General features: G+C 41.7%; 2 protein-coding genes across 10 annotated transcripts in view; both read left to right on the top strand.

Moving 5' to 3' along the window:
* CUL5 (cullin 5) overlaps window positions 1-2,662 on the top strand; it is a 33,762-nt gene extending 31,100 nt beyond the window's left edge. For 5 of the 7 annotated variants that reach the window (XM_075140044.1, XM_075140046.1, XM_075140043.1 and 2 more), the window contains one exon: window positions 423-2,662. The gene's annotated coding sequence lies outside the window, so the exon portion shown is untranslated. The remainder of the gene's footprint in view (window positions 1-422) is intronic. The other 2 variants (XM_075140042.1, XM_075140041.1) reach the window with 2 other exon arrangements.
* Window positions 437-26,649, top strand: ACAT1 (acetyl-CoA acetyltransferase 1). 3 transcript variants are annotated; one of them, XM_075140049.1, is made up of 13 exons: window positions 437-527; window positions 6,103-6,236; window positions 10,809-10,856; window positions 14,004-14,121; window positions 15,082-15,177; window positions 16,488-16,588; window positions 18,987-19,130; window positions 22,081-22,231; window positions 22,809-22,904; window positions 23,585-23,698; window positions 24,102-24,166; window positions 24,796-24,953; window positions 26,266-26,649. In XM_075140049.1, exons 5-13 carry the CDS (start codon window positions 15,114-15,116, stop codon window positions 26,384-26,386), a joined length of 1,014 nt encoding a protein of 337 aa, XP_074996150.1. In that variant the 5' UTR covers window positions 437-527; window positions 6,103-6,236; window positions 10,809-10,856; window positions 14,004-14,121; window positions 15,082-15,113; the 3' UTR covers window positions 26,387-26,649. The 3 variants fall into 3 exon arrangements, with proteins under 3 accessions (XP_074996150.1, XP_074996149.1, XP_074996151.1); XM_075140050.1 differs by lacking the exons at window positions 437-527; window positions 6,103-6,236 and adding exons at window positions 8,893-8,990; window positions 9,635-9,723; XM_075140048.1 differs by lacking the exons at window positions 437-527; window positions 6,103-6,236 and adding an exon at window positions 8,880-8,990.

Raw genomic sequence — 26,649 nt, 5'->3', positions numbered from 1 at the left:
GTGGGTGGGTCTGTTATATTGAACAGAAATATTAAGTGTATTTCCTTGTACATTTAATATTTGTATTCCAAATATTTAAGTATGACTACATATATCTGAACGCATTAAAGAGTAATTGATGCACAACTCCCCCAGAAAGAAAATAACAGAACCCTGTACTAATTCCTCATTGGTAACTTTATATATACATGCGAGGTTAATCCAATTGGATTGGTTTGTTGCTTAGAAGTCAACATCTTTATATGAAAAATAAACCCTCTGCTTTTTATTTTTAAACTGGCGGGGTAGGAAATACAATTCTAACGAAAATGGTAAAAAGCTAAGGAAAAATACCTTGTTTAGCGTATGCAGAGAGAGTGCCAAATACACATCAGGAATTTCAACTTTTTAATGTTACCTCTTCTGTTTTCAATCATCTTAAGTAGTCGTTTGGCACTGCCTGCCTCTCTGCTACTCTGAAATGTCCCAGCATGTACTGGACTGATAATATGAATCACTGGAGCAGAGTGCCTGTCTTGGGACAAAAGGTAAGTTGTGGTTTACTCAGTTCTGTATGAATATTCTTCTATAAATCGCAAGTGTGCGAATTTATTTTTTTTTTAATTAACCAGTTCAAGTACAACATCTAAAGGTCTCACCTTCTTTGATGACTGAAAGGGGGAAGAGGATACAATTAACTTTAGTCAAAAAGGAAAACCTTCCAGTAAGTAAGAGGAGGAGCTTTGCTTTCACATGGTTGCAGTAAGGTATAAAGTAAGAGTGGTTTAAAAGCAAACTACAAGAATGGCTGTTTGCACCCTTAGGCAGGCTGCATGCTCTGTTACTAATGTAAATGCCAATGTGACTGCCTGAGAACAGTGTGTACTTGAACATCTATTTGAGTAAGAAATTTTTGGTAGTGAGGGGTTCATGAACAAGAGATGGAGAGAAATCGAGACCTGGCCAATTACAATTTATTGAAATCCCACAGCTTATGTTATATGCTTTTATTGATACTCAAAAGTAGATGCTGTTTAAAAATATTGCATCTTTTATGTTGGCCCTGTAATGTTGCGATTCAGAATCAAAAGCAAGCGGTGCTCTGTGTAGCTAACCAGTAAAACTAATAGAACATTAGAAAACAAAATTCTAATAAAAATCTTTGTGCTGCAAGACTTTCAGTCTTTGTAACTTAAAAGTAAGAAGTGCTCACTTGGGATAATTGGGGGAAAAATGATAGTCTGAGCACACTCTCTTCAACATAAAAATTCCAACCCTTAACCAGAGAAGAACAGGTGTGAAATTGTCATGCAGAAAGAGCTGCAAAGGGGGTAATGCTGATTTTGAAGCCATTTATTTAGATTTGAGAGAGAAGTTTAAGAGACAGCATCTCAGATAGAACTGTTTAGGAAGCTGGAGTGTATGCAGAAAGCAACAGGTTGCTAAAAGCTGAGTAGCTGCACATTCCCTCAACTAATGAATATAAAATAAAACAACCTAAATGTTATCTATATATTTCTCAACACCTGGGATGCAGAAATATAATTGGTAATGTGCCTATGACATGGTCATTTTTCTTTAAATATATACCGGAAATGGATGTCGGGTTTTTCTATTAAATCTGAGACTCACACCAGCAAATTTGTTCAAGATGCAGAATCACGTTTAGCATTCTTCATCAGGTCACTTTCACCAATATGCACTTAAAACTAGTATCACCTGGGGCACAGGGAGATACCTGGGGTAAACTGTTCTTTTGGGGAGGGTAGAGTTCAGATCTAAATGAAAATGAACTATTCTTCACTTGCAATATGGCAACAACGCACTTTTAAGGCTGCAATTTTTAGCTATGATTATATATGTCCAAAGACCTAGCTTAAAGAGGTGCTGCATCTGAAAAACATGTTGCCACACACACTGCCACGGTGAATAGCTATGGAATGAAATCTGGTGTAGAAGAGGGTGAAAAAAATTACTCTTCATGGGTTTAATTAAGAAATACTGTTAAATCTTTCTCTGTCCCAACAACTTGATGAGGATCTCAGTTTCAATTCTGAAGTCTTCCATTTTCCTCTTTCCACAGTTGGTGTCCCTAGCTTCTATTTTTACTCATCTATCTATCATTTGTTATGACTGTACTGCGATTACATTTCCAAAAGATAATGTGACTTTCTCGTTTTCACCTTTTTAAACTTAATATAAATGTTCTGAATGTTCACATGTTGCATTTATTTGCATTGGGATGCCATTGTCCTGTAAAGTGCAAATTTTAAAAATACAATTGGCAAAAAGATTTGATAGTTTTACAGAAAGATTTGCTATCTTAAACTCAAACTGTTTTCTATTTTCATCTAAATGACTGGGATGCTATCTTTGTAATTCTTTGAGGTCATATTTGTGAAATAAACAATACATGAAAGCTTTCCTGTCATATACACTATATGTAGTCTGGAGTGTTGAGCAAACTTGAGTTCCTGAGTTGTAATATCTATCTACGTATGGTATTTACAATTTTGAATGTGTGCCACTACCAAGATAATAATGCTGTACAATTTTGAATGGTGGTAGTTTCTGTATGGCAGTCCAGCTGAACTATTTTGATGTACTGCTTAATTTTTGAATTTTATTTTTTAAGTTGTATAATTTATTTTCTTGCAAAATAAAAATGTAATATAAAAGACTACTCATTTAGCAAGGTATTTTGGTGTCTTCCCCTGCAAAATTTTTAAGTTGAATTCAGGTGCTGCTCCTGAAACATACTGCTGTGTGAAATTTGCCTGATTCCATGTCCCAAAGTCCATTATGATCAGAGTACTAAAAAAAAAAAAAAAAAAAAAAAAGAAAAAGTGAAGACTTCCAGTTGTTTTCTTGTTATGGTTTTTCAAGTTTTTTCAAGTACTTAAGGTTCTATGTAGAGTTATTTAGTCTTCCAAATTCTATTTAAAGATGAGCTGTAGTCTTTCAATTTAAATTTATCAAAGCCTGCCATGCCAGAAGTGGCTGGGGGTGCCTGACTTTCTGTTTATGGCATTTTTAAAAAGGGTTATGTCTCTGTGTAACTTACTGGGATGTGCTTGGATTGCTGAATGTTTTGGTTGATTTGTCTCTGAAATTACTTACAATGAGTGTCACTGAAAATTACTGGTGTCACCAAATGGTTGGGACCTGCAGGTATCTGATGCTGCAGTAAACAAGCAGTGATGTGGGAACAGCCGATTGCCCGAAGGAGCCCTTTTACTGTAATGGCTTTTTTTTCTCTGATTGTCCTTGCCTTTTAATGTGAATCTCTTTTTACATTTCAACTCCTTTTTTCTTTAAGTGCACCAGCTAACATCAGTGTTTTGTGCTTTCTGGTACATGCAAAAGTTAGGACTATTTGTATGGAATAAATAACTATTTTTGAGTGACTACTCAGTGCGCATGGCAATTTTCAAACTGGCAGTTCTTGTAGGCAGAACTTCGATAGCTTGCTGCCATTATTTCCAAAATTTTTTTTCCTCTCTTAGGGCAAAGCTTAGTCTTTCACAACAATGGTTCTCCAGGTGGAGTTGCTCTCTATAAATAAGCCAGTTATCACAGGATTTGCTGAGCTAAATTAACTCCTACCAGTTTAAATTGATTGCAGTTCAGGTAGAATCATTGACCGAAGTATGAAAGGCTCTAAACCTGCTTCATTCTTCTGATAAACTAAGAACTTAGCTAGCTTGCTTGCTTCCTTTGCTTTATGTGTAAACATCTCTCTCTAGGTGTAGGCATGGTGCCTCCATTTCATCCTTATTTATTCTAGTGATGGAGATCCACTATGTAACTTCAGTTGGATACTGTGCTCCAAGACCTGCGTGCAATCTGAAACACCTGTAAGGGAGAACGGTTGGGGGCTGCTGCTTCGATCTGCTGATCTGGGGCACAATCAAAGCAAATCTCATCTCCCGCGCTAAGGAAGAGCAGCACAATGTGGTTGTTTTTATAGTCTAAAAGACTGAACACAGAAAATTAGCGACTTTGAAATTAGTGCATTATAGTTGGTGGGAAGAGATGCTGAAAGAATTAAAGAAGGGAATGCATTATGGTTTTCTTTCTGCGTGCTGTTCCTGTTTTTAAGACCACAGTCTAATATTATGTATGTACAGCTCGGGATTTGCCATCTATTGCAGTTGGTGATTACTACTGAAGACATTAAGGAAATTAGAACACCTCCTGCATTTTTTGTGGCAGGCAGTTGGAACTTATCTTAAGCTGAGGTAAATATGTGGGATTTATTGCATCAAACGGGTACTCTAGATGTCAATAGGCCCTCCTGGTGTAGATGACATTCAGCCATTGCTTCTGAAGGAATGGAGGTGTGAAACGGAACTGCTGGCCAAGGTGTGTCACCTATCGCTACAACCAGCTTTGATGCCAGGAGACTCATGGGTTGCCAGCAGCTTTTGACTAGGTTCCACACCAAATGGTATGAAGGAAACCAAATTGCCATGGAGCTGGGGAGGCTACGGCTTCAGCTGGGAGAGGAGAATTCAAACATGGATGTGACTGAGACTGAGCTTTACAAAAGCAGAAAGGCAGAGAGTAAGGCAGAACTATTTTCACAGAATCCTGTAACATCAGCACTGAGACTACTTGGTAAAACCACCAGAAGATGGGTTTAAAACACTAAAAGAGGACTTGTTTCCAGGGGATTCTGGGGATGCAGATCACAGGTATCAGCAGATTCAAAGAGGGTTAGACAAATCCATGGGTAACAGATAATAATGGCAAGCATATACCCTCTAACATCACTAAACAGTGAAGGTGGATGCTGGGGAAGTCCGGAGAAAGCGCCTTGGCTCTTCTCGGCCTCAAGCAGTGGCTGTAGGGCATGCTACTGTGCTACAGTCCCTACTGAACTCTTGAATTTTCCTAAATATGAACTATCCTGAAAAATCTTGAAGTCCTCCTAGAGGAAAAGGGCTAAAGAGGGAAGGGGGGGGAGAGGGGGAAGCAGCCAATTGACTGACTAGAAGCAGCAACAGCTCCAGGGAGGGAGGAGGAAGGTGTATGAAGATCCCTGGATCAGGACCAAAGATGTAAAACGTAGGGGAGCCCCCAGCAGAGCACCCTTATCAGTGCCCGCCATCTCCTGAAGGTGTCCAAGCAGCCCCTGGCCGCTGCCTCCCCGAGGGGGATGCAGATCCCACAGGCAAACGGGTTTCTTCCCTCCTCCCCCTCCAGCTTCCTCCTGCCGCTGGTGTGAATGGCCGTTTGGCCAGGGCTAGGAGGCGGCTGGCGAGGGCATCCTGCCACCCGGTGTGGGGTCAGGGCGGGGAGGGTGTAAATAAGCAGATGTGGGGTAAAGTGCAGCCCAAACCGCCCAGAGAGGGACTGCGCCATAGTGCGTCCCAGGGCACTCGTGCGCACAAGGGAATGCTGGCTGCGATGGATTTTTGGTTTATTTGTTAAAGGAGTTCTTTCTGTATTTTTTGACACTGCACTAGAGGGTTTGTATCCTGAAATACATTTATTAACTCTCGGGAGGGGATGTTTCTTTTTTCTTTACTTAGCTTCTCTATGCACTGAAGTTCTTACGCAGCTTCACGCTAATTTAGACTAGTGTTACTTCAAGAATATGTCATCTTGTTGGAGACTTGAAGTTGCAGAACAATTAAATAATTTTATTAATTTTATTACAGTGCTATGTTCTATCTTCTAAATTCCTATACGATGTTGAAAACTGGTAAATGACCCAATAACCTTGCTTACCCTTTAGGCCAGGGATGTGATGCTCTGTGCGTTACAACAGTCGTATTTCAGCTATGTCCTAACCAGAAGACCATTGTACGTCAAGGAGTTAATGACCCACATAGGGGTTAACCTGAGAGGACACAGGTTATGTTACAGCACAGGCTATGCTGTGCTATGGCGCAGGGGCAGCTTGGCCTTCTGTACTGTCCTGTGCTGTGGGTATCCCCCAGCCACAGAAAATACTTGGCCAGCTGATTGTAACGAAGGAACCTATAGGAGCTCCCTCCTGGCACTGGCAATTACACCACCCGCATGTGCCTTTATCCCAAAAGGAAGCAGCATGTTCTCGTGTGAACATCCTTTTGTTTGACAGTAGGAATGATGACCAGAATTGTTTTCTCTCAGAAGATCCTACAAGAGCTCTGAAGACCAAAACGTTGGGGAACCTCTCCATGGACCGGATCTGCACCGTAGGCCATGCCCTGACTGGAGGTGTGCCTGATGCTGCACAGCTCGGGAGTCCCAGCGCCTGAAGGAAGGTAAGATTATCTGCACTGTCCTCTTTTTCCTTCTCGTATGAGCTCCAATAAGGGGCCTATTAACCAATATGTCTCGGAGTCCAAGTGCCTTTCTGGCTGGGATATGAACACTAGTCCTGGTGGACTAGTCCTAGCAAGCTGTATCCCAGAAAAAGGGCCTTATACTGCAGGAGTAAAGGCTAAGAGCTTTTTGTTGTTCTATATGTTTTTGGCATTACGCATTTCTGAAAAATATTCTCATCCAACCAAGTCGGATGTCTTTCCTATATGGTACATACATATTTTCAAGGTAAAATCTTCAGTTCTTCCTAAGTCAATATTTGTCCGTTCCTGTGTTATCTCTGGTTTGTACTTGAAAACTTTGGCTGTAAATCAAAGGTCTAGACTAGATTGGTCAAACTTTCAGAACATCAGCTACCGACAGTCAAGGAAGCAAAAGAGTACAAATGCTTCCATCGTCTGTGCCAGTCCCAATCAGTCTCTTACCACGTCTGGAGAATCTTTAGACATGTATGGAAAACAAGAAGTATTTTACTTTTGAGAGCAGACAGAGAGAAAAGTGAAATCCTCTCTCAAAGGGAAATGAATGAGATGTAGAACAGAAAATGAACTGAAGCAGTTTTGATGAATGTTAGTTTTACAACGTGAAGAGAAAATAATAAAAAACCAGTCAAGATAGCAAGTGGACGGTAACAAGTTGTTGAGATACTCTTGCTTTCTAGATGCTATATCCTAAGCATGTTTCTTGGCATTTGTTCCAGTTTGTGGTCCTAAGGGAAGGAAAGTGTCCTGGTTCCGGCTGGGACAGAGTTAACTTTCTTCCCAGTAGCTTGGGGGGTGTGCTGTGTTTTGGGTTTGGTGTGAAAGGAGCGTTGATGGCCCATTGATGCTTTGGCTGTTGCTGGGTGATGCTTGCACCGGGGAGGGGGAGCACAGCCGGGGTGGTGGACCCAGCTGGCCAATGGGGTGTTCTATACCATGTGACATCATGCTCAGTATAAAAACCAGGGGTGTGGGGGGGCTCGCCCCCTGTTCGTGACACGCGGTCGGTGAGCAGTTGCATTGTGCATCACCTGCTTTGTATGTTCTGTTATTGTTGTTGTTCTCATTGTTATTATTATTGTTCTACTTTGTTTTGTCTCAATTATTAAACTGTTTTTATCTCAACCCGGGAGTTTCCCTACTTGTGCCCTCCCGATTCTCTCCCCCATCCCACTGGAGTGGGGGGTGAGCGAGCGGCTGCGTGGGGTTTATTTGCTGGCTGGGGTTAAACCACGACAGAAAGGAAATGTGCAAGTAAATGCTGCCTTACCTGGCTTGTAGACATCAGCTCCAGGGGATGCAGCAGTCAGTCATGGGTTACTGTAACAGATAGTATGCTAACTCCTTCAGGAATTAAAAAAGTGGCTGAGGAGAAACAGATCAGAAACAAATACAGAACTGCTTGTCCTAGACAGTGTGCAGCACCACAATTTACAGAGAATGTCACCTTGTCTTTTGAGCCTGTTCTTTTGAGATATAAAGCTCAAGACCAGGAAGGACTAAGCTTTTCCTGGCCTAGCTCTGTGCGTGTTGGATAGGCAGAGTGGAGAGTGGCACTGTCAGGCACGCAGACAGCTGTAGAGATTTAATACTGGCCTTCATCTAGAAATCCAGATTCAGAGGCAGAGAGCATGAGCGGGGAAAGCAAAGTGCGGGGAAGACTGTGGAACCGGTATGGGCAGCCTGAGATTGAGCTGGGGTCGAGCAGGCACCAACCTTTCTGTAAAGGCAGCTGCCGAGACGGTGCTCAGCCAGGTTTAGATTCTGAGGTAACACTTCTAGGTGTTTATGCCCAGGGCTAGACAGGGAGGAGTTTAAGGAGAATTAAGTTGCTGGCTTTTGTGAAAACAGCATGCAGCTCCAGCACACGGGCACGCCAACGCCGAGGGCCCCACACTCAGAAACACTCCAGCACCTGTCCCCCTCCTCCCCCCGACCTTGTAACTGCGCAGCTATCTTTCTGATACGGGTTCCGCATGGGGACGAACTTCTGTGTAGCTTTATTTTGCTGATTTCAGCTTGACACTGACGAGAGGGTTGGGCGAGGGGCTGGGCCGAGGGTGGGCAGAGCGCAGCCTCAGCCCTGCTTCCCCTCCCCTGGGGCGGAGAGGAGGCAGCCCCGCGAGCTGGTTCTCGCCGCACGGATCTTCCACGTCCTTCCTCACTAGTTATTTTTCCACTCTGCGAGGAAACCAAGGCTGTCCCTCCCGCGCCCGAGGCTGTCCCTCCGCAGCCTCCTCCCCCCTCTTCAAGGCGGGCTGCGTTGCCGCCCCGCCCCTCCCGGTCCCTAAGCGGCGACACCGCCGACGAAAGAAACGCGCCTCTCACTGCAGAAAGGTTCCCAGAGAGGGCGGAGGTGCGGCGGCGGCGGCAAGAACTGCCAGACTCCGGCCGGACACCGCCGCACCCCGCGGGGCAGCGCTACCCAGCCGCCCGCCCTCACCCCTTCGGGGGCCGCGCGCCGCCTAACCGCAGGCGCAGGGCGGGCACCGCCCTCTCCCGGCTCAGCCCCGCTGACACTGCGGCCCGCCTTCCAGACCAACCAATGGCAGGGACGGGTTTGGCACCGCCCTCGGCCCCAGGGCCAATGGTAGCTGGGAGGGGGCGGGGCGTCGCCGTCGCAGGGGGTGAAGGTGACGAGGGGCGGCTGGCGGGAGCATGGCGGCCATGGCGATGCTGGGCTGGCGGCGCCCGGCCGCGGAGCTGCTGCGGGTGAGGCGGGCGGCGCGCGGGACGGGCCCCAGCCCTTCCCTCTCCCTCGTTGTGCAGCCCCGCCGCGGGGCCCGGAAAGACTTGGCCAAGGTCACACCCGCGTCTGCGGTGGGGAAGGCTGCGCCCCCCTCAGCTCACCTCATCCCTGTGGCGCTGCGCGGAGGGAAGGAGCCCCCGGCCCGGGAGGGAGCGGGTCCCGGGCCGCCTCCTGCGGCGGGGCTCTCGGCTGGGCGAGCGGGGGCCGGTGTCCGCCGCGGCCTGCAGGGCCGGGCGGGCCGCGCCGCCCCGGAGCCGCCTGGTCGGTGAAGGACGGCTCCCCCCCCCACCCCGCCTCGGCAGCCCTGTGCCGGGGACCGCGCTAAGCGCGGCGGGACCTTTAGCCGCGATCTTGAGAGCGGCTTTTTCCACTGCCCAAAAAGCCCCTGTGCATGGTTGCATTGAGGCACTGCCACTGTGTTGGTGGGGGTGCCTGGCTTGCCTGGAGCGCTGGGGATCCTGTCACTGGCATAGAGAGCTGTACTAGGAAGGAAAGGGCAGGTAAAGCATTGTACTGCGCTGGATTGCATCCATATTGCCCTATGCAAAGCTGAAGGTTGTGTTTTACCAGCTGTAGAAGTGTTTTGTTTTTTTTTTTTTTAAAAAAGTCTGTAATTGACACAGAGCATGAACACTACTAGCAGATGCCAGTTACACTTAGAAGACTATTGTCTGGTTCGTCCAGTTTACTACAAAGGTAAACTTCAGGTGTTGTCTAGTAAGGGCATGTTACTTTGCTAGGGTTTTCTTTTGACACTAACCCTTGAAAGCCCTGTTATTAAAACCCTGCAGGGACATAATTCATTTTCAGGGAGAAGTTTAATTTAAAACTTTCTGCTGGCTATTACAACCTGAGCTGGGGAAAAAAAAAAAGAACTAATTGAAAAGCAGTAGTAGAAAAAAAACAGTAGTAGGAAAAAAAATATCTTTTGTTAGTTGAAGGTTGTCAAATGAAGAGAGAAACAGACTGAATTTTCGTATTGTGAACACAATACCAGAAGGCATTCTTTGATTTATAAAATTGATGGTGGTTTTGTGGTGTCCTTAAGTACTTATTTTTAATTAGTATTTATTTAGCTGTCATTCAGTAATGACCAGAAGTCTCCAGTGTGCTGAAATGTTGTCTAAGAAAATGGCTAAGGAGGTGGCTTAAACCACTAATTGAAAGATCATTCTGTTAATACATGAAACAATACCTGTAGATGTATTTTTGTATCTTTACACTGCTTAAGTAGATGAAGCTAGTAGGTCGTGAATTAGCCTGTTCTTTTTTCTTGGTTTTGTTTTGTTATCATCTTTTGTGGTAGCATTCTGAATTCGTTATTCTCATTTTGTTCATGAAATGCCAATGAATTAAAGCTGTAGACACAAACTGCCACTGTTCAAAAAGCAGTGAAGTTAATGATAGAAATGAATGAACCAAAGTCCAGAGAAGCAGACAGGGAGCCTAGTAAACTTTTTCAAGATAGCACCACTCACTCGCTAGTTTAGACATAACATACATGTGTATGTAACAGACTTGGCCAAAATGAATTGGTTTTTGTTTTTAAAGCAGTATCTGTTAATTTTTCAGAAAATATTTTATCACAGATGTTATGGTAAGACTGTATACTAGACTACTCTTATTTTAAAAGGCATGTTATGATTTTTAATTCAGTATTTTTTCCAGTGTTTCTTAGATACTATTTTTTTAAATAATGACTTTATGAAAACGGTACATTACTGAAACGTTATGGCATTGGCTTTCATGATACGAAATTCTGAGGACTTTCTTATTTTCAGGCTTTGAAGTATACAAGCCGTGGTTATGCATCACAGCGTACTTTAAATGTAAGTATAAAGCACCATCAGGCTGCAATAAATCACTGTTTTAAATTTGTTTCTTAATCGCTGAAGTTTTTTAAAAAATTACCACAAAAAATCTGTGTTGAAGACAGTGTGACTTGTGCCCAAGTCACACCTTACTGCAAAATCTGGAATAAAAGTCAGATTTCTGTTTTTATTTTGCTTTGCTAATTGTTAGGTAGTGTGGGACAAAATTAGTTAGAAATGTGTCAGCTAACTTAAGCTCAATGCAACTATCTACCTGTTACTGGAAAATACAGCTGATGCCAACTAATCCCTTTGAGGTTATTTGTATGTTATCCTGCAACTTGCTGTTAGAACGTAAAAGATGGGGACAAGTGTATTACTATCACTGAAGTCAATCATGATGAAGAATGGGTTACAGAAACAGACAGACCTTCTTAGTCTTAAATAAGTATAATTTGTCTTTTTTTGTTTAATTTTTTCTAGTGTTTTCTTTCTTTGCTTGTCTCTCTAAATAAAGAACTCGTGGTGAGACCCTGTAAAGCTTTGTGTCTAACTTCAACTGAAGCCAGCACAGTTGGAGGTATTCATTGCTTCTTCTCAATAGCTGTCTGGGACAGCCAGTGGTCTGAAATGTGCATCTTCTTGGTGCCAGGTCCTCATGCTACTCTCACAGGGTTAGCAGATAGATAGCACTAAAGTTAGCAGGCTGATGTCACACTAAAGCTGAGGCAAAATAAGAGTAAATCTGTTTTGAGGGGCTACTAGGTATAGAGCTGAATGTCATACCATGTCTTAAACTACTGCTTATGCATTATGCTGGGACCCAGGCTTTTTAATATCTCCAAGATGGGGACTCCACAACTTCTCTGGGCAACCTGTTCCAGCGTTCAGTCACACTCACAGTGAAAAAGTGTTTCCTGATGTTCAGAGGGAACCTCCTATGTGTCAGTTTGTGCCCATTGCCTCTGGTCCTGTCACTCGGCACCACTGAAAAGGGCCTGGCTCCGTCCTCTTTGCACCCTCCCTTCAAGTATTAATAGACATGGATGAGGTCCCCCGGGCCTTCTCTTCTCCATGCTGAACAGTCCCAGCTCTCTCAGCCTCTCCTTGTATGTCAGATGCTCCAGTCCCTTAATCATCTTCCTGGCCCTTTGCTGGACTCTTCCAGCATGTCCATGTCTCTCTTGTACTGGGGAGCCCAGAACTGGACACAGCACTCCAGGTGTGGCCTCCCCAGTGGTGAGTAGAGGGAAAGCATCACCTCCCTTGACCTGCTGTCAATGCTCTGCCTGATGCAGCCCAGGATACCATCAGCCTTCTTTGCTGCAAGGGCCCGTTGCTGGCTTATGTTCAACCTGGTGTCCACCAGGATCCCCAGGTCCTTTTTTTCAAAGCTGCTTTCCAGCTAGGTGGCCACCTGCATGTACTGGTGCCTGGGGTTGTTCCTCCCCAGGTGCAGGACTTTGCACTGCTCCTTGATGAACTTCATGAGGTTCCTGTCAGCCCATTTCTCCAACCTATCGAGGTCCCTCTGGATGGCAGCACGACCCTCTGTTGTATCAGCCATTCCTCCCAGTTTGGTGTCACCAGCAAACCTGCAGAGGGTACACTGTCCCATCATCCAGATCATTAATGAAGATGTTAAACAGGACTGGACCCAGTATTGACCCCTGGGGTACATCGCTAGTTACTGGCTTCCAACCAGACTTTGCGCCACTGATCACCACCCCCTGGGCCCAACCGTTCCACCAGTTTTCAGTCCACCTCACTGTCTGCTTATCCAGCCCATACTTCATCAGCTTCTGTACGAGGATCTTATGGGAAACAGTGTTGAAAGCCTTACTGTAGTCTAGGCAGATGATGTCCACTGCTCTCCCCTCATCTACCAAACCAGTCATTTCACTGTAGAAGGTTATTGGGTTGTTTGAGCATGACTTCCCCTTGGTGAATCCATGCTGATGACTCCTGATGATTTTCTTCTTGTTCATGTTCCTGGAAATGGTTTTCAGGATTAGTTGTTTCATCACCTTCCCAGGGATCAAGGTGAGGCTGACCGTCTTGTAATTCCCTGGGCTCTCCTTCTTGCCCTTCTTGAAGATAGGAGTGATGCTTGCTTTCCTCCAGTCTTCAGGCACCTCTCACAATTGCCATTGCCATTCCAAGATTATTGAGAGTGACCTTACAAAGACATCAGCCAGCTCGGCAGTCGTGAGTGCATTCAAGCAGGGCCCATGGATTTATGTATGTCCAGTTTGCTTAAGTATTCCCTGACCTGATGCTCTTCCACCAAGGGTACATCTTCCTTGCTCCAGCCTTCCCCCTGGTCTTTGGGGCCTGGGATTCCTGAAGGCCAGTCTTACTAGTGAAGAGGGAGGCAAAGAAGGCATTCAGTACCTCAGCCTTTTCCATGTCCTGTGTCACCAGGTCCCCTGCCACATTCAGCAGCAGGCCCACATTTTCCCTAGACTTCCTTTTGCCTCCTAGGTGCTTATGGAAGCCCTTCTTGTTGCCTTTGACATCCCTTACCAGATTCAGTTCCAGTTGGGCTTTGGCTTTCGTAACCTCATCCCTGCGTGCTCGGATAGTGTCTCACAGGTTCCCTGTCCCTACCTCCACCTTCTGTATGCTTCCTTTTTGTGTATGAGTTTTGGTCATCTATGCAGACCTCCTGACGTTTTTACCTGACTTACTGCTTGTTGGAATGGACTGCTCTTGAGGTTGGAGGGGGTAATCCTTGAACATAAACCCGTTTTCTTCAACCCTCCTTCGCTCCAGGCCCTTTGAGACTCTTGCAAGCATCATCCATCCCAAGGCTGAGCTCAATGCACTCCAGCTGTTCTGTCACATAAAGAGCAACCCCCGCTCCTTGTCTTCTTGGCCTGACCTTCCTAAAGAGCCCGTATCCCTCCGTGGCAGCACTCCAGCCATGGGAGCTATCCCACCACGGCTCCGTGATCCCAAGGTTGTAGTCCTGCAGCTGCACATGTTTGTGCTGTATGCTGCATACATTAATAAAGATTATTTTAGTGCTCTGAAACACTTGCAGGATAAAAGGGAAGCTGTGACATGAATGAAAGAGTAAAAGTGGATAAATTTAAAAAATACTGGTATGTGTGTGCATATGTGAGAGAGACTGTGACTTTTACTTCATGCTTCTCCTCTTAGGAGGTGGTGATAGCAAGTGCTGTAAGGACACCGATTGGATCTTTCCAAGGATCTCTTTCATCATTGCCAGCCACTAAACTTGGTTCCATTGCAATTAAGGGAGCAATTGACAGAGCAGGTAAATGTAAATATTTTTTCTGTGACAAAGAAAGCCTCAAGAGACTCAGAATAGTATCAGTCTGTGTCTTTTGTTTTTAAGTTGCTTGGTAAACAAAAGGTTTTGGGTTTTTTTGCTCCTGTGGCACTCTAAGTCTTTATCCACAAATGGTATTTGTTTAAAGTTGACTGTTGGGCTTTGTTTCAATCTGAATTAAGTGCTGCTTCTAGGAACAGATCATTACTTAGGGATATCTTTGCTAGTCCAAATCCCATTGAACACGCTAATTGTCTGAGGTGGGGTTTTACAACACACCTAAGCTGATGCAAAGACTACTTGCTGCTGAAACCAGTGGCCCTTCCTTTCCCTGCCCATTTTTTACATGGGCACTTACGCTTGTAGGACACCCTTGTGAGTCTATTCATGGATTTAAATCAGCAAAAAAGTCTTTTTGGGGGGAGATGAGGGTTAATTTTCTCCAAGTTTGGCTTCTTGAAACAGCATATTACAAGAACTTGAACACCAGGGTTGTTGCAAGATGTGCAGCAGGAGAGCAGGCCTCTTCTGTCCAGTGGCAGCTAGCTGTGGCCTTGGCTCACTGCTGTCAAACCAACAAGCAAAACTGTTTCTTTGGACATGATTATGGCAGATAGAAAGTTTTGTGCATTTAACCGTCAGTGTAAATTGAGCTGCTCAGAGGACTAGTGAGGCTTGCAAATGTTTGCTTTAGCTAGCTAACTTGTTCTGCAGGGTAACAAGGGAATTCTGTTCTGTGGGGGTCACCAGTTCGCCGTGTTCCATGAATATGAGAGTAGAGATCTGGGATGCACCCAACAGAGGTCTGTGTGCTGCTTTTAGCACACAGGTTGCGCATGACACGTTTCATCAGTCTTTGGTAGAAAACTTCAATGGGAAGGTTCGTACAAGGGAGTTACGTCTTCCATGCAAAGAATCCTGAATTGAAACAATTTTGTTTTATAGGTATCCCTGCAGAAGAAGTGAAGGAAGCGTATATGGGTAATGTCTTGCAGGCTGGTCAAGGACAAGCTCCAGCAAGACAAGCAGTCCTGGGTGCAGGTATTCATTCTCTTGATACTGGGGTTAAAGGTTCTCTCTCTTTATGTAGACAGCGTAGATTACTGAGCTATGAGTTAAAGCAGAGTGGTGCCCAGCCTTTTGTCAAGACAGTCTGTGTAGGCTTTTTTCCCTGTGGTGGGTGAAGGGTGCGTGTTGTACACGTGTAAGTGAGCCTAATTGTGCATCCTCAGGAATCAATTTTCGTATGCACGATGGATGTTACTGCCTACGGTGTTTGCAGAACCTGGAGAAGATGATACTGGAGACCAGGCTGCTACTTCCAGAGCACTTTACGCTAATGATGGATGCTGCTTTTTGAATCTTTCATAAATAGACCTTTTTTCTTCAATGTATCATTACTCTTAAGCCTTATTGGATAAGGGGTCACTGAGTTTCCTTGAACTGCAGATAAGAGTATGTCATTACACTCATCTTCTCATGGAGTCTGGAGCTGTCACTGGAAGGATTCACTCTATAATGTTAACTGCAGCATGAATGTTATTGGAGTGCAGGAATTATTTTCTTCTCCCTTTTGCTGTGGGGATGGGATTCCATACCTTAGTGTGACTCTAGGAAAGTCTATGGGTCAAGGAAGAACTGGATACTTTCTTGGCTCTGTCCCTGTACTTTTTTGAAAGAGAAGGAACTGCTTCCTCCTCCACGAATATGGCTCTTTTCTTTCCCCTGGCTAGTTTCCCCATCTCACTGCTGGTAGCAGAGCCATAATACTAGAGAGTAAACCTAGGATAGAAGCAGTGATGCAGGTCTTGAGCCAAGCTGCACACAGCAGAGCCCAAAGCTATTGTAATGAATACCCAATAACAATAATAACTCAGTAATAATGATACGTATGAATGACGCTGACACCTAGCACTTTTGGTCTTGTTCGGTATGGCATGTGTTTAGAGTCCCTATACTTCTGGGGCCTGTCTTGTTGCCAGTTGCTAAATTCTACAGCTTGTTTATGCCTTTGCAAAAAGTCTTGAACGCTTCTTAGAGACAGGGATCAGGGTGTCAGGAGGAGGAATAGTTCTGGAGTAGCTTCTCTGATCTTCTGTCTCTCTGATTCTTCACTTGCTTGCTCCCTTACCACGAGTCTGTTGTTGGAAGGGGAGAAAACAGCAAGAGTCTCCAAGAAGGATAGTAACTAGGGGTGAGGATAGATAAATTTCCCTGGCAGGATAGATAGTGCAAGCTGGACACCCTGGGCCTAGATAAAAATTGGTCCCATATGAAATACTGCTGGGACACCAATAAAGTGTTAGTCTACCCTTTAAATAACAGTTGTTTGTACAACTTCTTTGACTCAGGTCTACCAATCCGCACTCCTACTACAACTGTCAATAAAGTCTGTGCTTCGGGAATGAAATCGATCATGATGGCAGCACAAAGCCTGATGTGTGGGAGTCAGGTATGTGATTTTTATTGCTATTTTACAGAAAATCTAATGTTGTAGGTCCTGTCCTACTAATGACTGTGCTCTTTGATTTGGGACTGTGTTTTACCTTGGGATAATAAAGCTAATTAGCAAGGTTTTGTTTGGCTTATGCAACCTTAATTTTATAGTCACTTAAGTGTGTTTTGGTTTAAAACAGAAAAAAATTGAAGTATTATAGTTAGGAAATTGTCAGATGTATTTTATAGACTATATTTTTTCTATATTTTATATAGAATTTTCTATGTTTTATATAGAAATTTTTATAGACTTAGTTTTTGCTGAAACACATTTAATCTTGACTTTCAGACACTTTAAACACTTAAATGAGTTAAATATACATATTAAAGCAATGTTGTTTCCAAGTACATTAAAAATGTTTCAGGCTTTTTTTTATTGTTTTAGAAAAAGTGGAATTTATTGTTGCTGCATAAGAGATTTAATTGAAGAGAGCTTGATGGAGGGGAATTGCTCATCTCTGTCAACTCTGTTCTAAGATTCTCTGTATGATGGGGAAAATAGTATCACTTAATGGGAGGATGGGAGAATACACCATCTTCAGCAAGCTGTTAAATGCTATGCAGCAAAGAATATGGGGGAAGTGTGAATGCGAAGACAGACATTTCAATTTTGTTTTTATTTCCATACTCAAAGCATGTTGGCAACATCTCCCCTTCTCTGAAGTGAAAATATTGTCAGTTCAATATATATTTTTGGCTTACAAAGTAAGTGGCTCATTAGTGAGAAATGTACTTACTTTTTTTTTTTTTAGAACAAAAGTAAAATATTTAAGTTTTGTTGTCCCTTCTGTGAAGATAACAGTATAGCTGAGTTAAGCAACTACTTACTGCTTTGGCCTTGTTCTACAGAGAACGGAACTTTGTCCAGTGCCTACTGAAGTCGGTGGAAGTCTTGTCACTGGACTTTGAACCAGGCCCAGCATGTCTGTGTTAACAGCTACATTTAGATTTAGTAATTTATATCCGATGACTTCATGAGAGTGGTTGTGCATTTGGTTGGTTTGACAGGTTCAGGCCATGAGCTCTGAAGAGAACTGGAGTTTTCAGCTGAACTAATCATACATGCTGTGCGGCCAGTCTAAGCAAAAGCAGAGACTCAGACAGTTATTAGTCTCTTAGAGCTATAAATTACGGGGTTTTTTGGTATTTGTTTTTCCTGTCTGTGGACTGTGAGGTGGCTGTGGTATGAAAGTCAGTGATGGTTCCCAGTGGCTTGAGTCAGCATACATCATCATATAAACAATTGTATTAACTCTGTCTACAAGTCTTTCACTTTATGGGATTGAAATGCCAGGGACTGTTGTTCCTCTGACCTATTGCTGCTTCCATATCTCAACTGCCTTTCCGATTTATCTGCCTTTCCAGTTTGTCTCCAGCCTTCTTTCTTTTCTTTATTACTTCATGTCACTGTTCCTGGATATAGTTCGTAATCTATTCTGAACGAAACCATTATTTTTTTGAGTCTTAATTTAAAGAAACCAAAAAAGCTTTCATCTTTTTCTTATTGCTGTTTTGATGTAAAATCTTTTTGAATTTATATTAACAGCACTATTGAACTCTCAAAGACTCACACTGCTGTGTGTGTATTTTTCTTACATTTATCCGTATTCCAAATGTGCCATTAAGCACAACTGTGTCTATTCTTCACATCCTGAAATCCTAGGGATTTTGGGGGTATAGCCTGATGAACAGCAGGTATACTTATCGTCCTTATAGCTTTGTTGTTTGTAGGTTTTCTGTTTGTTTGCTTTGTCTCAGCTTGAAAAGTATACTAATCCATAAATGCCCATAGTGATTCAGCTTAATTCAAGTTCAGTAATCATTAATTATTAACAGCTCTTTTTTTACTGGCCTTTTCAAATTATAAAACCATATTATAAGTCTTCTCTCTTTATGTAGTAAGGTGAAACAACATTATGTACAACAGCAGGTACTCTGTCTCTTCTTATTGGTCTCTTAGATTCTGACTGTTGCTTGTTCCATAGGGATATGGAGCTGCGAATGAAGAACAAAAATGAGAAATTTACAGAAAAAGAAACTGTTTAAAGTAAAATTTATAATTTGATCTCGGAAGCTTTTGAAGTAAAAGTGCAAGAGACTGACATGGCTCTTGCAGCTTTCTAAAAGTGCATACAAGACAAAGTCTAGCTGTTCTGTCAGGATGGATTAACTGTCTTCAGCTGTTGTTCCTGCTGTTTGCTTTTTAAATGCATAAATTTTTTTTTTCTCTTTCTCTAAGACTCCTCAGAAATATAAAATGTCCATGCTTAAGCTTTTGGTAATATTTGTTCCTACAAGAAGTCATAGAGAACATACTGCATTATTAATAATTTTAACTTTTTTCCTTTGAGCAGGATGTAATGGTTGCTGGTGGAATGGAGAGCATGTCTAATGTTCCCTACACAATGAGCAGAGGATCAACGCCTTATGGAGGAGTAAAGCTGGAAGACCTGATAGTAAAAGATGGGCTGACAGATGCTTATAACCATATCCATATGGTAAATATTCCTGCACGGTACTAAAGTATCAACCATAGACTTGATGCAGCTTTGAAGAGCTTGCTTATAATTATTATGAAACTGCTTCATCTAGAAAACCTAGAAATGAGGAATAACATTAATAGAGGAGGAAAAAGTTTCCATTTCCAGGCTTCCTGTAGTAATTGTAATGGAGGGGCTAGGCAGAAGACCAAAACAGAATAGCAAATTGTGTGTTAATATTTATCGGTCTCTGATTGAAGTCTGAATAGCCTAGAGCAGGGATTTAAAAAAAAAAATTCTGCTGCTGATAGATTGCTGTTACTTTATCTGTGGGAGAGAGCAATCTTTGATGTCTTTGAGGGTACCTGCTCTGTATGGTTCAGCAGGCTGTCACGTTTATTTTCCCTCCCCCAATGTACATATCTCATATTTTCTGTTGGAAGGTTTGAGTCAGCTGATATGCTTACTCATCAGCATGGTAACTTAAATTGGACAAACAGCTGCAAACTTAGGAGAGGTTTGGAAAACAACTGATATGAAGATAGTGAAGAACAACCGTTGGGGAAGAACAGTTTGAAAAGAGAATGACTGCTTTCAGTTTACGAATATTTCTGACCTTTGCCTATGGTAATTCACAGTTGTAGGGCATTATTGATTGGTCAGTTAGTGTTCTTGCTGGTGTACAGGAAAATACGTCACGAAGAGTATTCTACTGTGATCCATATATTTGATACAGGCGTGTCTTGGTTTCGGCTGGGATAGAGTTATTTTCTTCCTAGTAGCTGCTATAGTGCTGTGTTTTGGATTTAGGATGAGAATTGTGTTGATAACACAGTGATGTTTTAGTTGTTGCTAAGTCGTGCTTACATAGTCAAGGACTTTTCGGCTTCCCATGCTCTACCAGGTGCACAAGAAGCTGTCAGGGAGCATAGCCGGGGCAGCTGACCCAACTGGCCAACGGGGTATTCCATACCATATGACGCCATGCTCAGTATATACGCGGAGGGGGAGTTGGCTGGGGAGCAGTGACCGTTGCTTAGGGTCTGGCTGGACATCGGTTGGTGGGTGGTGAGCAGTTGCATTGTGCATCACTTATTTTGTATATTCTATCGTCATCATCATCATTATTATTATTATTATTTTCCCTTCCTTTTTCTGTTCTATTAAACTGTCTTTATCTCAATCCATGAATTTTACTTTTTTTCTATTCTCTCCCCATCCCGCTGTGGGTTAAACCGGGTTAAACCACGACAGTCCTTTTTGGTGCCAGCGTGGGGCCCGAAGGGTTGAGATAACGACACATCTGACCCAAGCGGGTTAGAACAAATTTGTGATAAGCATTCATTATATCAGTTTAGTAGTCACTGGTTACAATGTTGGTTTATTTGCTCTCAGAGTTGTTGGATTTGTTCTCAGAGTTGTGTTATGTAACACCTTACTTGCTGTATATACTGCTTACTAGTATTTATGTGCTGTTTATCACCTCTGGGAGTTGGATTAAGGTGATCGCTTTGCTGTACTGTGTAACATTGGCTTATGGTACGATAAAGTTATTGGTTGTGAGATTGTACTCAGCACTGCTGTCATCCCTGTACTTCGGGAGCTCTCTCTTGGAAACTGTTAATAATTACATTTTTTACCTCTTCTCCTCAGAACGCCTATCTACGGGGGAGACAGCTTCCTTCACCTTCCCCTTCTCCTCCAGGCTGATTACAATAGCTCTTGAGAATTTTGAATATCCTTGGGATGTTCAAACCAGCATGTTTCTATTGCTATGTCTCCTGAATGTGTTTCAGGCCTTGTTTAACGCTATCCCAGCCAAAACCAGGACAAGACCTCACTGCTTCTGTGTGTGATTTATTCTTTTTGCAGTATAGTGCACTCTGCTTAGACTATTGGTTGAAATCCACTCCCACATTTCAGCTAAAATGGATTTTGATTGTGAGGATTTTTGTAGGAATGTAAATAGTGGTTTTGCTAGTTCCTGTATGTGGGGAAAAACTCTAGGAGTTGGTTATAATACACAAAGTTTTAATAGATTGGGACAATATTTCAGAACCTTTTGTGTTTATTATAACAGCTGTACGTTGCTTGGAAAACCTTAACGGTCTGTGTGAGAATATACAGGAAGGCCCATCCGGCGGCTTTAGGAACTTACTCTTGTCTATGTTTTGGCAATAGACAAGTTGCTGGTGCTATGAAGCTTTATCTGCATAGAAATGAACTTGCTTGTTTGAAGAACTGGAGGAACATAGTACTAAAGGGTTTTGTGTTGATTCATTGAGTTTTCTACAGAAATGAGAGGTGGAACAAAACCTGTTCAAGAACAAATCTTTCAGGTTGACTGAATGAGTATCCTTGGTTTTTATTTTGTCACCAGGTATTTAGACAGTGTTGGTAATGAATTATGATTGTACAATTATGATTATGATTGAACTACATATAAAATGATTTGATTGTTTCATTCTACTTATTTCATTCCAGTTATTAGGCAAAAGGTATACATACCCTTATTTGTACAGGTTTTAGAGTATCAGATTCCAAAGGCTAAATAAGCTCTGTGTGTTGACCTGTTCTTGTAACCTTTGGAACAGACAAGCTAACAATGGAATGAAAACAGTAGTAAGATGATGTGAACATACTGTTCTGTGGCTGAACAAGGTCTCTGAAGACATTAACCCTAAGCACTTTAAAACTTACTTTTGCATGCAATTTTTTAACTTAAATAAGCCTTGTAATTAATGCTCCTTCATGGCTTTAATAATCTGGATCCAGAAAATGTTTGCTAAATCTGAAGTTCATATTCCAAAACCAGAAGTTATTATTTGATCATGACTGTGTAAATTAGACACGGACACTAAATATTAGTCACATTCAATTCTGGCAATCTGCTGGTTGATTTTTTCAACTACATTTGTAGTTCACATCTCCAGAAATACCAAACCTAATGTGCCTGGTTTTCTCCAAGGGCAACTGTGCTGAGAATACTGCGAAGAAGTTTACTATTTCACGAGAGGAACAAGACACTTATGCCATAGGCTCTTACACTAAGAGCAAAACAGCCTGGGATTCAGGAATATTGAAAAATGAAATCGTTCCTGTCACTATTTCAAAAAAAGGTATGATGGAAAGGTGTGATAAAATGAATTGTGTTTCTCATTGAAAGCTGTAACATTGTCTGTGTGCAGTGCAAATTGTGTTGTTTAAACATGTAGATATCAGGAACGCTAATTTTAGATTAGCGAAGAATTTTCTGTTACGCAGACCTTTTGGTGAACAGCAGTCAGTGACTGTGATCTGTTTTTGTTTTTTAATTTTTCTTTCATGTTACATACCATATCTTCTTCCTTTTTTATGTAAGTGGAAGACTAGCTGTTGAATTTAGCTAGTCTGGCTAGATGGCTTGAGGACCTCTGTGTTTTAATTTCCCTATTAATTACCTTAAAGATATATTCTTTGTCCCTTTCATTCATCCACCAGGAAGTATAAATGGATTTGCTGTGAATAAATTGGATTAAGGAATATTTTTTTTTTTCAGTTTTCATAAGCACATTTCTTGACATGCATTTTACATGCGTCTGCATTTTTTAACTGAAGTAAGTTGTTTAAATAAGGCAGCATTTAATCAAAGTACTGTGTTAGAATGTCTTAAGAATGGACGGTACTATAAAATACTAAACCAAATCTGAATTTCAGGAAAGCCAGATACAGAAGTGAAAGAAGATGAAGAATACAAACGTGTCGATTTTAGTAAAGTTCCAAACCTGAAAGCTGTTTTCCAGAAAGAAAATGGTAAATATTGTTAAATTAACTGCTTAATTTTCTACCAAGTGCAAGGATACTTTGTTATAGTGAAGAGTCTGTTCACAAGAGTTTAAATGCCCATCAGTAGTGCCTTAATTTTAAATGTCTGCTAAGATAAAGAAACATGCTTCACAACAGCATGAACTGGCTTGGATTAAAAGATGGTCCAAGAACCTTAAACCAGTGAAAACCTCTGTTTTGGACATTTGCTATAAAAGAATGAAACAGGTTGGTTTCAACTTAGCAATTGCCTCGGTCTCTGCCAAGTATAAGCTCTTGTTTCAGTGGGAGCTGGAGTGCCTTTACATAGTTACCTGTTACTTCCCTGAATCTGTAATTGATAAATCTTTCTGGTTAAATCAAAGTTGCCACTCATCCACACCCTTTTTAAGCTGGAATTCTGTGTTAATGCCAGCCATGCAGCTGACATAGAAGGCATGATCTAAACCCCCACTTGGATACAGATACAAATACATGTGATTGTACTTGTTCAATCAAACTGATTTAAAAAGACAACTCATTTTTAGTTAACTCAGTGCAACAGATACCACGATATTGTTGAGACCTTATGTTCAAGGTAAAAAAAAGGTAAAAAAAATTATTAACAGGATATACCTGAGCTATATCACACTTCCCCCTCTGTTTAAACAATGCTTTACCTTTTCTAGGAACAGTTACAGCTGCTAATGCCAGTACTCTGAATGATGGAGCAGCTGCTCTGGTGCTGATGACTACAGAGGCAGCCAAGAGACTGAAAGTCAAACCATTGGCACGGATAGTAGGTAAGATTGGTCTTGTCTTTTCTTTGAGCACAGTCCTGGAAAATACTCCCATGATACGCTCTCAGACTGGGAGTCCTGTTTGGCCCGTTATCTGACGTTCATGGAACAGAAAAGGTGAGCCCTTAGGCATCATGGCTGCCATCTTCTCGATACAGCCCTTGGAATTTCAAGTGTCGTACCAGCAGGCTTTTGATCATAAACAGTTTTCTATATGGAATAATATTAAAAATATGAAAATTTGTTATTATGTAGCTCACTTAAAGCACTAAACATTAAATGTATCTATTTCATGGACCATTATATTCAGAATTTTTCTATCTTGGCTGGGTTTGCTGCTTGCATGAATAAAAATCATGTATGGTAAAAACAAAAGGTCTTTAAAGAGCTTTTGCGATTTTTACAGCTTTTGCAGATGCTGCTGTTGATCCCATTGACTTCCCAATTGCGCCTGCACATGCTGTTCCCAAGGTAGGAATAAAACCGAGTGATTTGTGAAAAACAACAAACTTCCCTAGCACTGGATCGTTGGTTCATCCCTCAGTGGATCTTCCTGTAATTAGGATCGAAATTATAATTATGTCATAAATACAAAGAACACATGTTTTTCAGAGGATCAAAGCTAGAATGCAGATTTTCAGAGTAACAAATCTTTCACTCCCACTTTGAAAGAGAATATTGTTCTATACTGCTTTCACCAACTTTGGGCTTGTTTACACTTTTGAAGCTTTGCAGCTAGTATGGCTAAAAGGCAAAATAAATATGGTTATACAAGTAGAGACTAGTTCAAAAAGGAAGTGAAGACAAGTGTATGGCTTGAGGCAATACGGTATCAGTTAAAATGCACTTACCGTAGCAGCGGTCTTAGTGTAAGTGTGATGAAAACATATTCTTGGCATTCTCCATTTCTTCTTTTGTGAAAACTCAAGTTTGTGCTTCAGTACCTCAATTTTGCTTTTTCCCATCAAAGAGGTTCCAAAATGTGAACTTGGACCAGACTACAGGCAGCCTGAGTCACCGACTTCAAATAGACCTAATTATTTCTACAATTACCTTCCTAATTTTTTCATAGTAGTAATTGTTTTTATTATTATTTCTAGATTCTAAGTGAGACAGGCCTGAAAAAAGAAGATATTGCAATGTGGGAGATCAACGAAGCGTTCAGTGTTGTGGTGCTGGCCAATATTAAAATGCTGGGTATTGATCCACAAAAAGTAAATATTAACGGAGGTGCCGTCTCTCTTGGACATCCAATAGGGTAAGTAAAATAAGCACGGGTTTTTCTTCTGCACAGAGGCATTGTTGCTGCTAACACATTTACCTTTATTCTCACATTTAATGCAAGCAGGAAGGGTAATAGAAGTTCGCTGTCAAGTAGAGAGTGACTTAATTCAGGTGTTAAATTTCAGGGTACCTTGAAAAGATCACGATCCCATTTTTCTCTTCACAGTTAGTTATCACCTACTTTTATAAAGAGCTTGCTTGTTACCATAGCTATATGGATTTATGAAGTATTAAAACCAAATCACTATTAACATGACAGAATAAACAATAATAATTAATCAAGTAGTTAAGCTAATAAAATTTATGGGTAAACTTATGAAAATAGCAAAAATGTGGTACAGGGACTTTTATTTTTCTTACATGAGCAAAGTGAAATTCCAGGTCTTGGTAAAGCATTTTTGGCAGTGAATCCAAAAGTCTCCAAGCACCTAATGCAGCAGACAGGGATAGTCTGGGGGGGGGGGGGGGTTGGTGGGTCTTTTGTTTGAAGTTCTGTCATCTGGTTAGAGGAGTCAGATCACCTGCTGTGTTCCCCAACAGCTGTAACTTTCTCATGACTTAAGTATATACCATTAATCCTCCCTAAGCGTGATCGTGCTGCACAGACCAGGTCTATGAGGAAAAACCCATCTCAAAACCTCTAAGTAAATACAGATGTGAAGCAACCACGTTGTACATCAGGAACAAGTAGGAGTACTTCATGGTTCATAAAAAGCTCTAATCAAGGCATAATCCCTCAAGACATGCTGACATCTCCTTTGCAGTGTCAGTTTCTTCTGATAAGGGAATATGATTTTTTGTCTTAAAAGTTAATTTCGACAGTCTAATGACAGAATTTAAATGTCTGATTTTGCACATTAGGTGGATCAAAGTAGCATACCGCAGTACATCAAGTTGTAAGGAAATAAGAAACTTTGAAATTCATCGTTACTATTGATTTGTTTTTTGTGGTAGGTTTGTTACCTTCTTTGAAAAAGCTTTGCTACATGTAGAGATACTTCATAATACACAGACTTACTTAGAGGTGATTTCCTTTTCCAGCAGAAACTTCAGATAAACACGGAGTTTTTGTTTGTGTATGTATAAGAATCTTTCTGTTAAGTACTGTAGCTAGAGAAAAATAGCCTGTATTGCATCTAAATGTAGATGAAAGGGTTGGTTTGGTCTTTTTGGTGGTGGTTTTTTCCCCTCCGGTGAATCAGTACTGAATCTGCCAACTATCCTGTGTGGGTCAAATTAAGAATTTCTTTTGAACTAAGCTATATACATTTTTTTCTTTTATTTAGAATGTCTGGAGCAAGAATTGTTGTTCACATGGCCCATGTGTTGAAACAAGGACAATATGGTCTTGCAGGAATTTGCAATGGAGGAGGAGGTGCTTCTGCAATATTGATAGAGAAGTTGTAGGTCCAAATAGTGTTGGAAACAAGCCTAAACACTCTCTGATCAAAACAATGGGTGGTACCTGTTACATCTTATTTATCAATAAGTAAGCGGATGAATTCCTTAACTGCTATTCTAAAATTTCTTAAAACATCATTGATTACTGATGCAGACAACCAGGCTTTTATTACTTTGACTCAATGCAAGTTTTTATACAGTACAAATAAAAAATGTCAAATTATGATAATGTCTTGAGACCTGAGAATAAAGAATGTTTGTTAAGTGTG

The sequence above is a fragment of the Calonectris borealis genome, chromosome 1 (assembly GCF_964195595.1).
Source record: "Calonectris borealis chromosome 1, bCalBor7.hap1.2, whole genome shotgun sequence".
NCBI lineage: Eukaryota > Metazoa > Chordata > Aves > Procellariiformes > Procellariidae > Calonectris > Calonectris borealis.
The sequence above is the reverse complement of the archived record's forward strand: the minus strand, read 5'-3'. Positions and strand labels throughout refer to the sequence as shown.

Bases quoted from the DNA above. Each gene is read 5' to 3' on its own strand.
- ACAT1 (XM_075140048.1), top strand. From the start codon at position 8,937: ATGGCGGCCATGGCGATGCTGGGCTGGCGGCGCCCGGCCGCGGAGCTG. The intron at 14,122-15,081 runs GTAAATGTAAAT...TTTGTTTTATAG, and splicing joins GGGAGCAATTGACAGAGCAG to GTATCCCTGCAGAAGAAGTG. The intron at 24,167-24,795 runs GTAGGAATAAAA...TATTATTTCTAG, and splicing joins CTGCACATGCTGTTCCCAAG to ATTCTAAGTGAGACAGGCCT.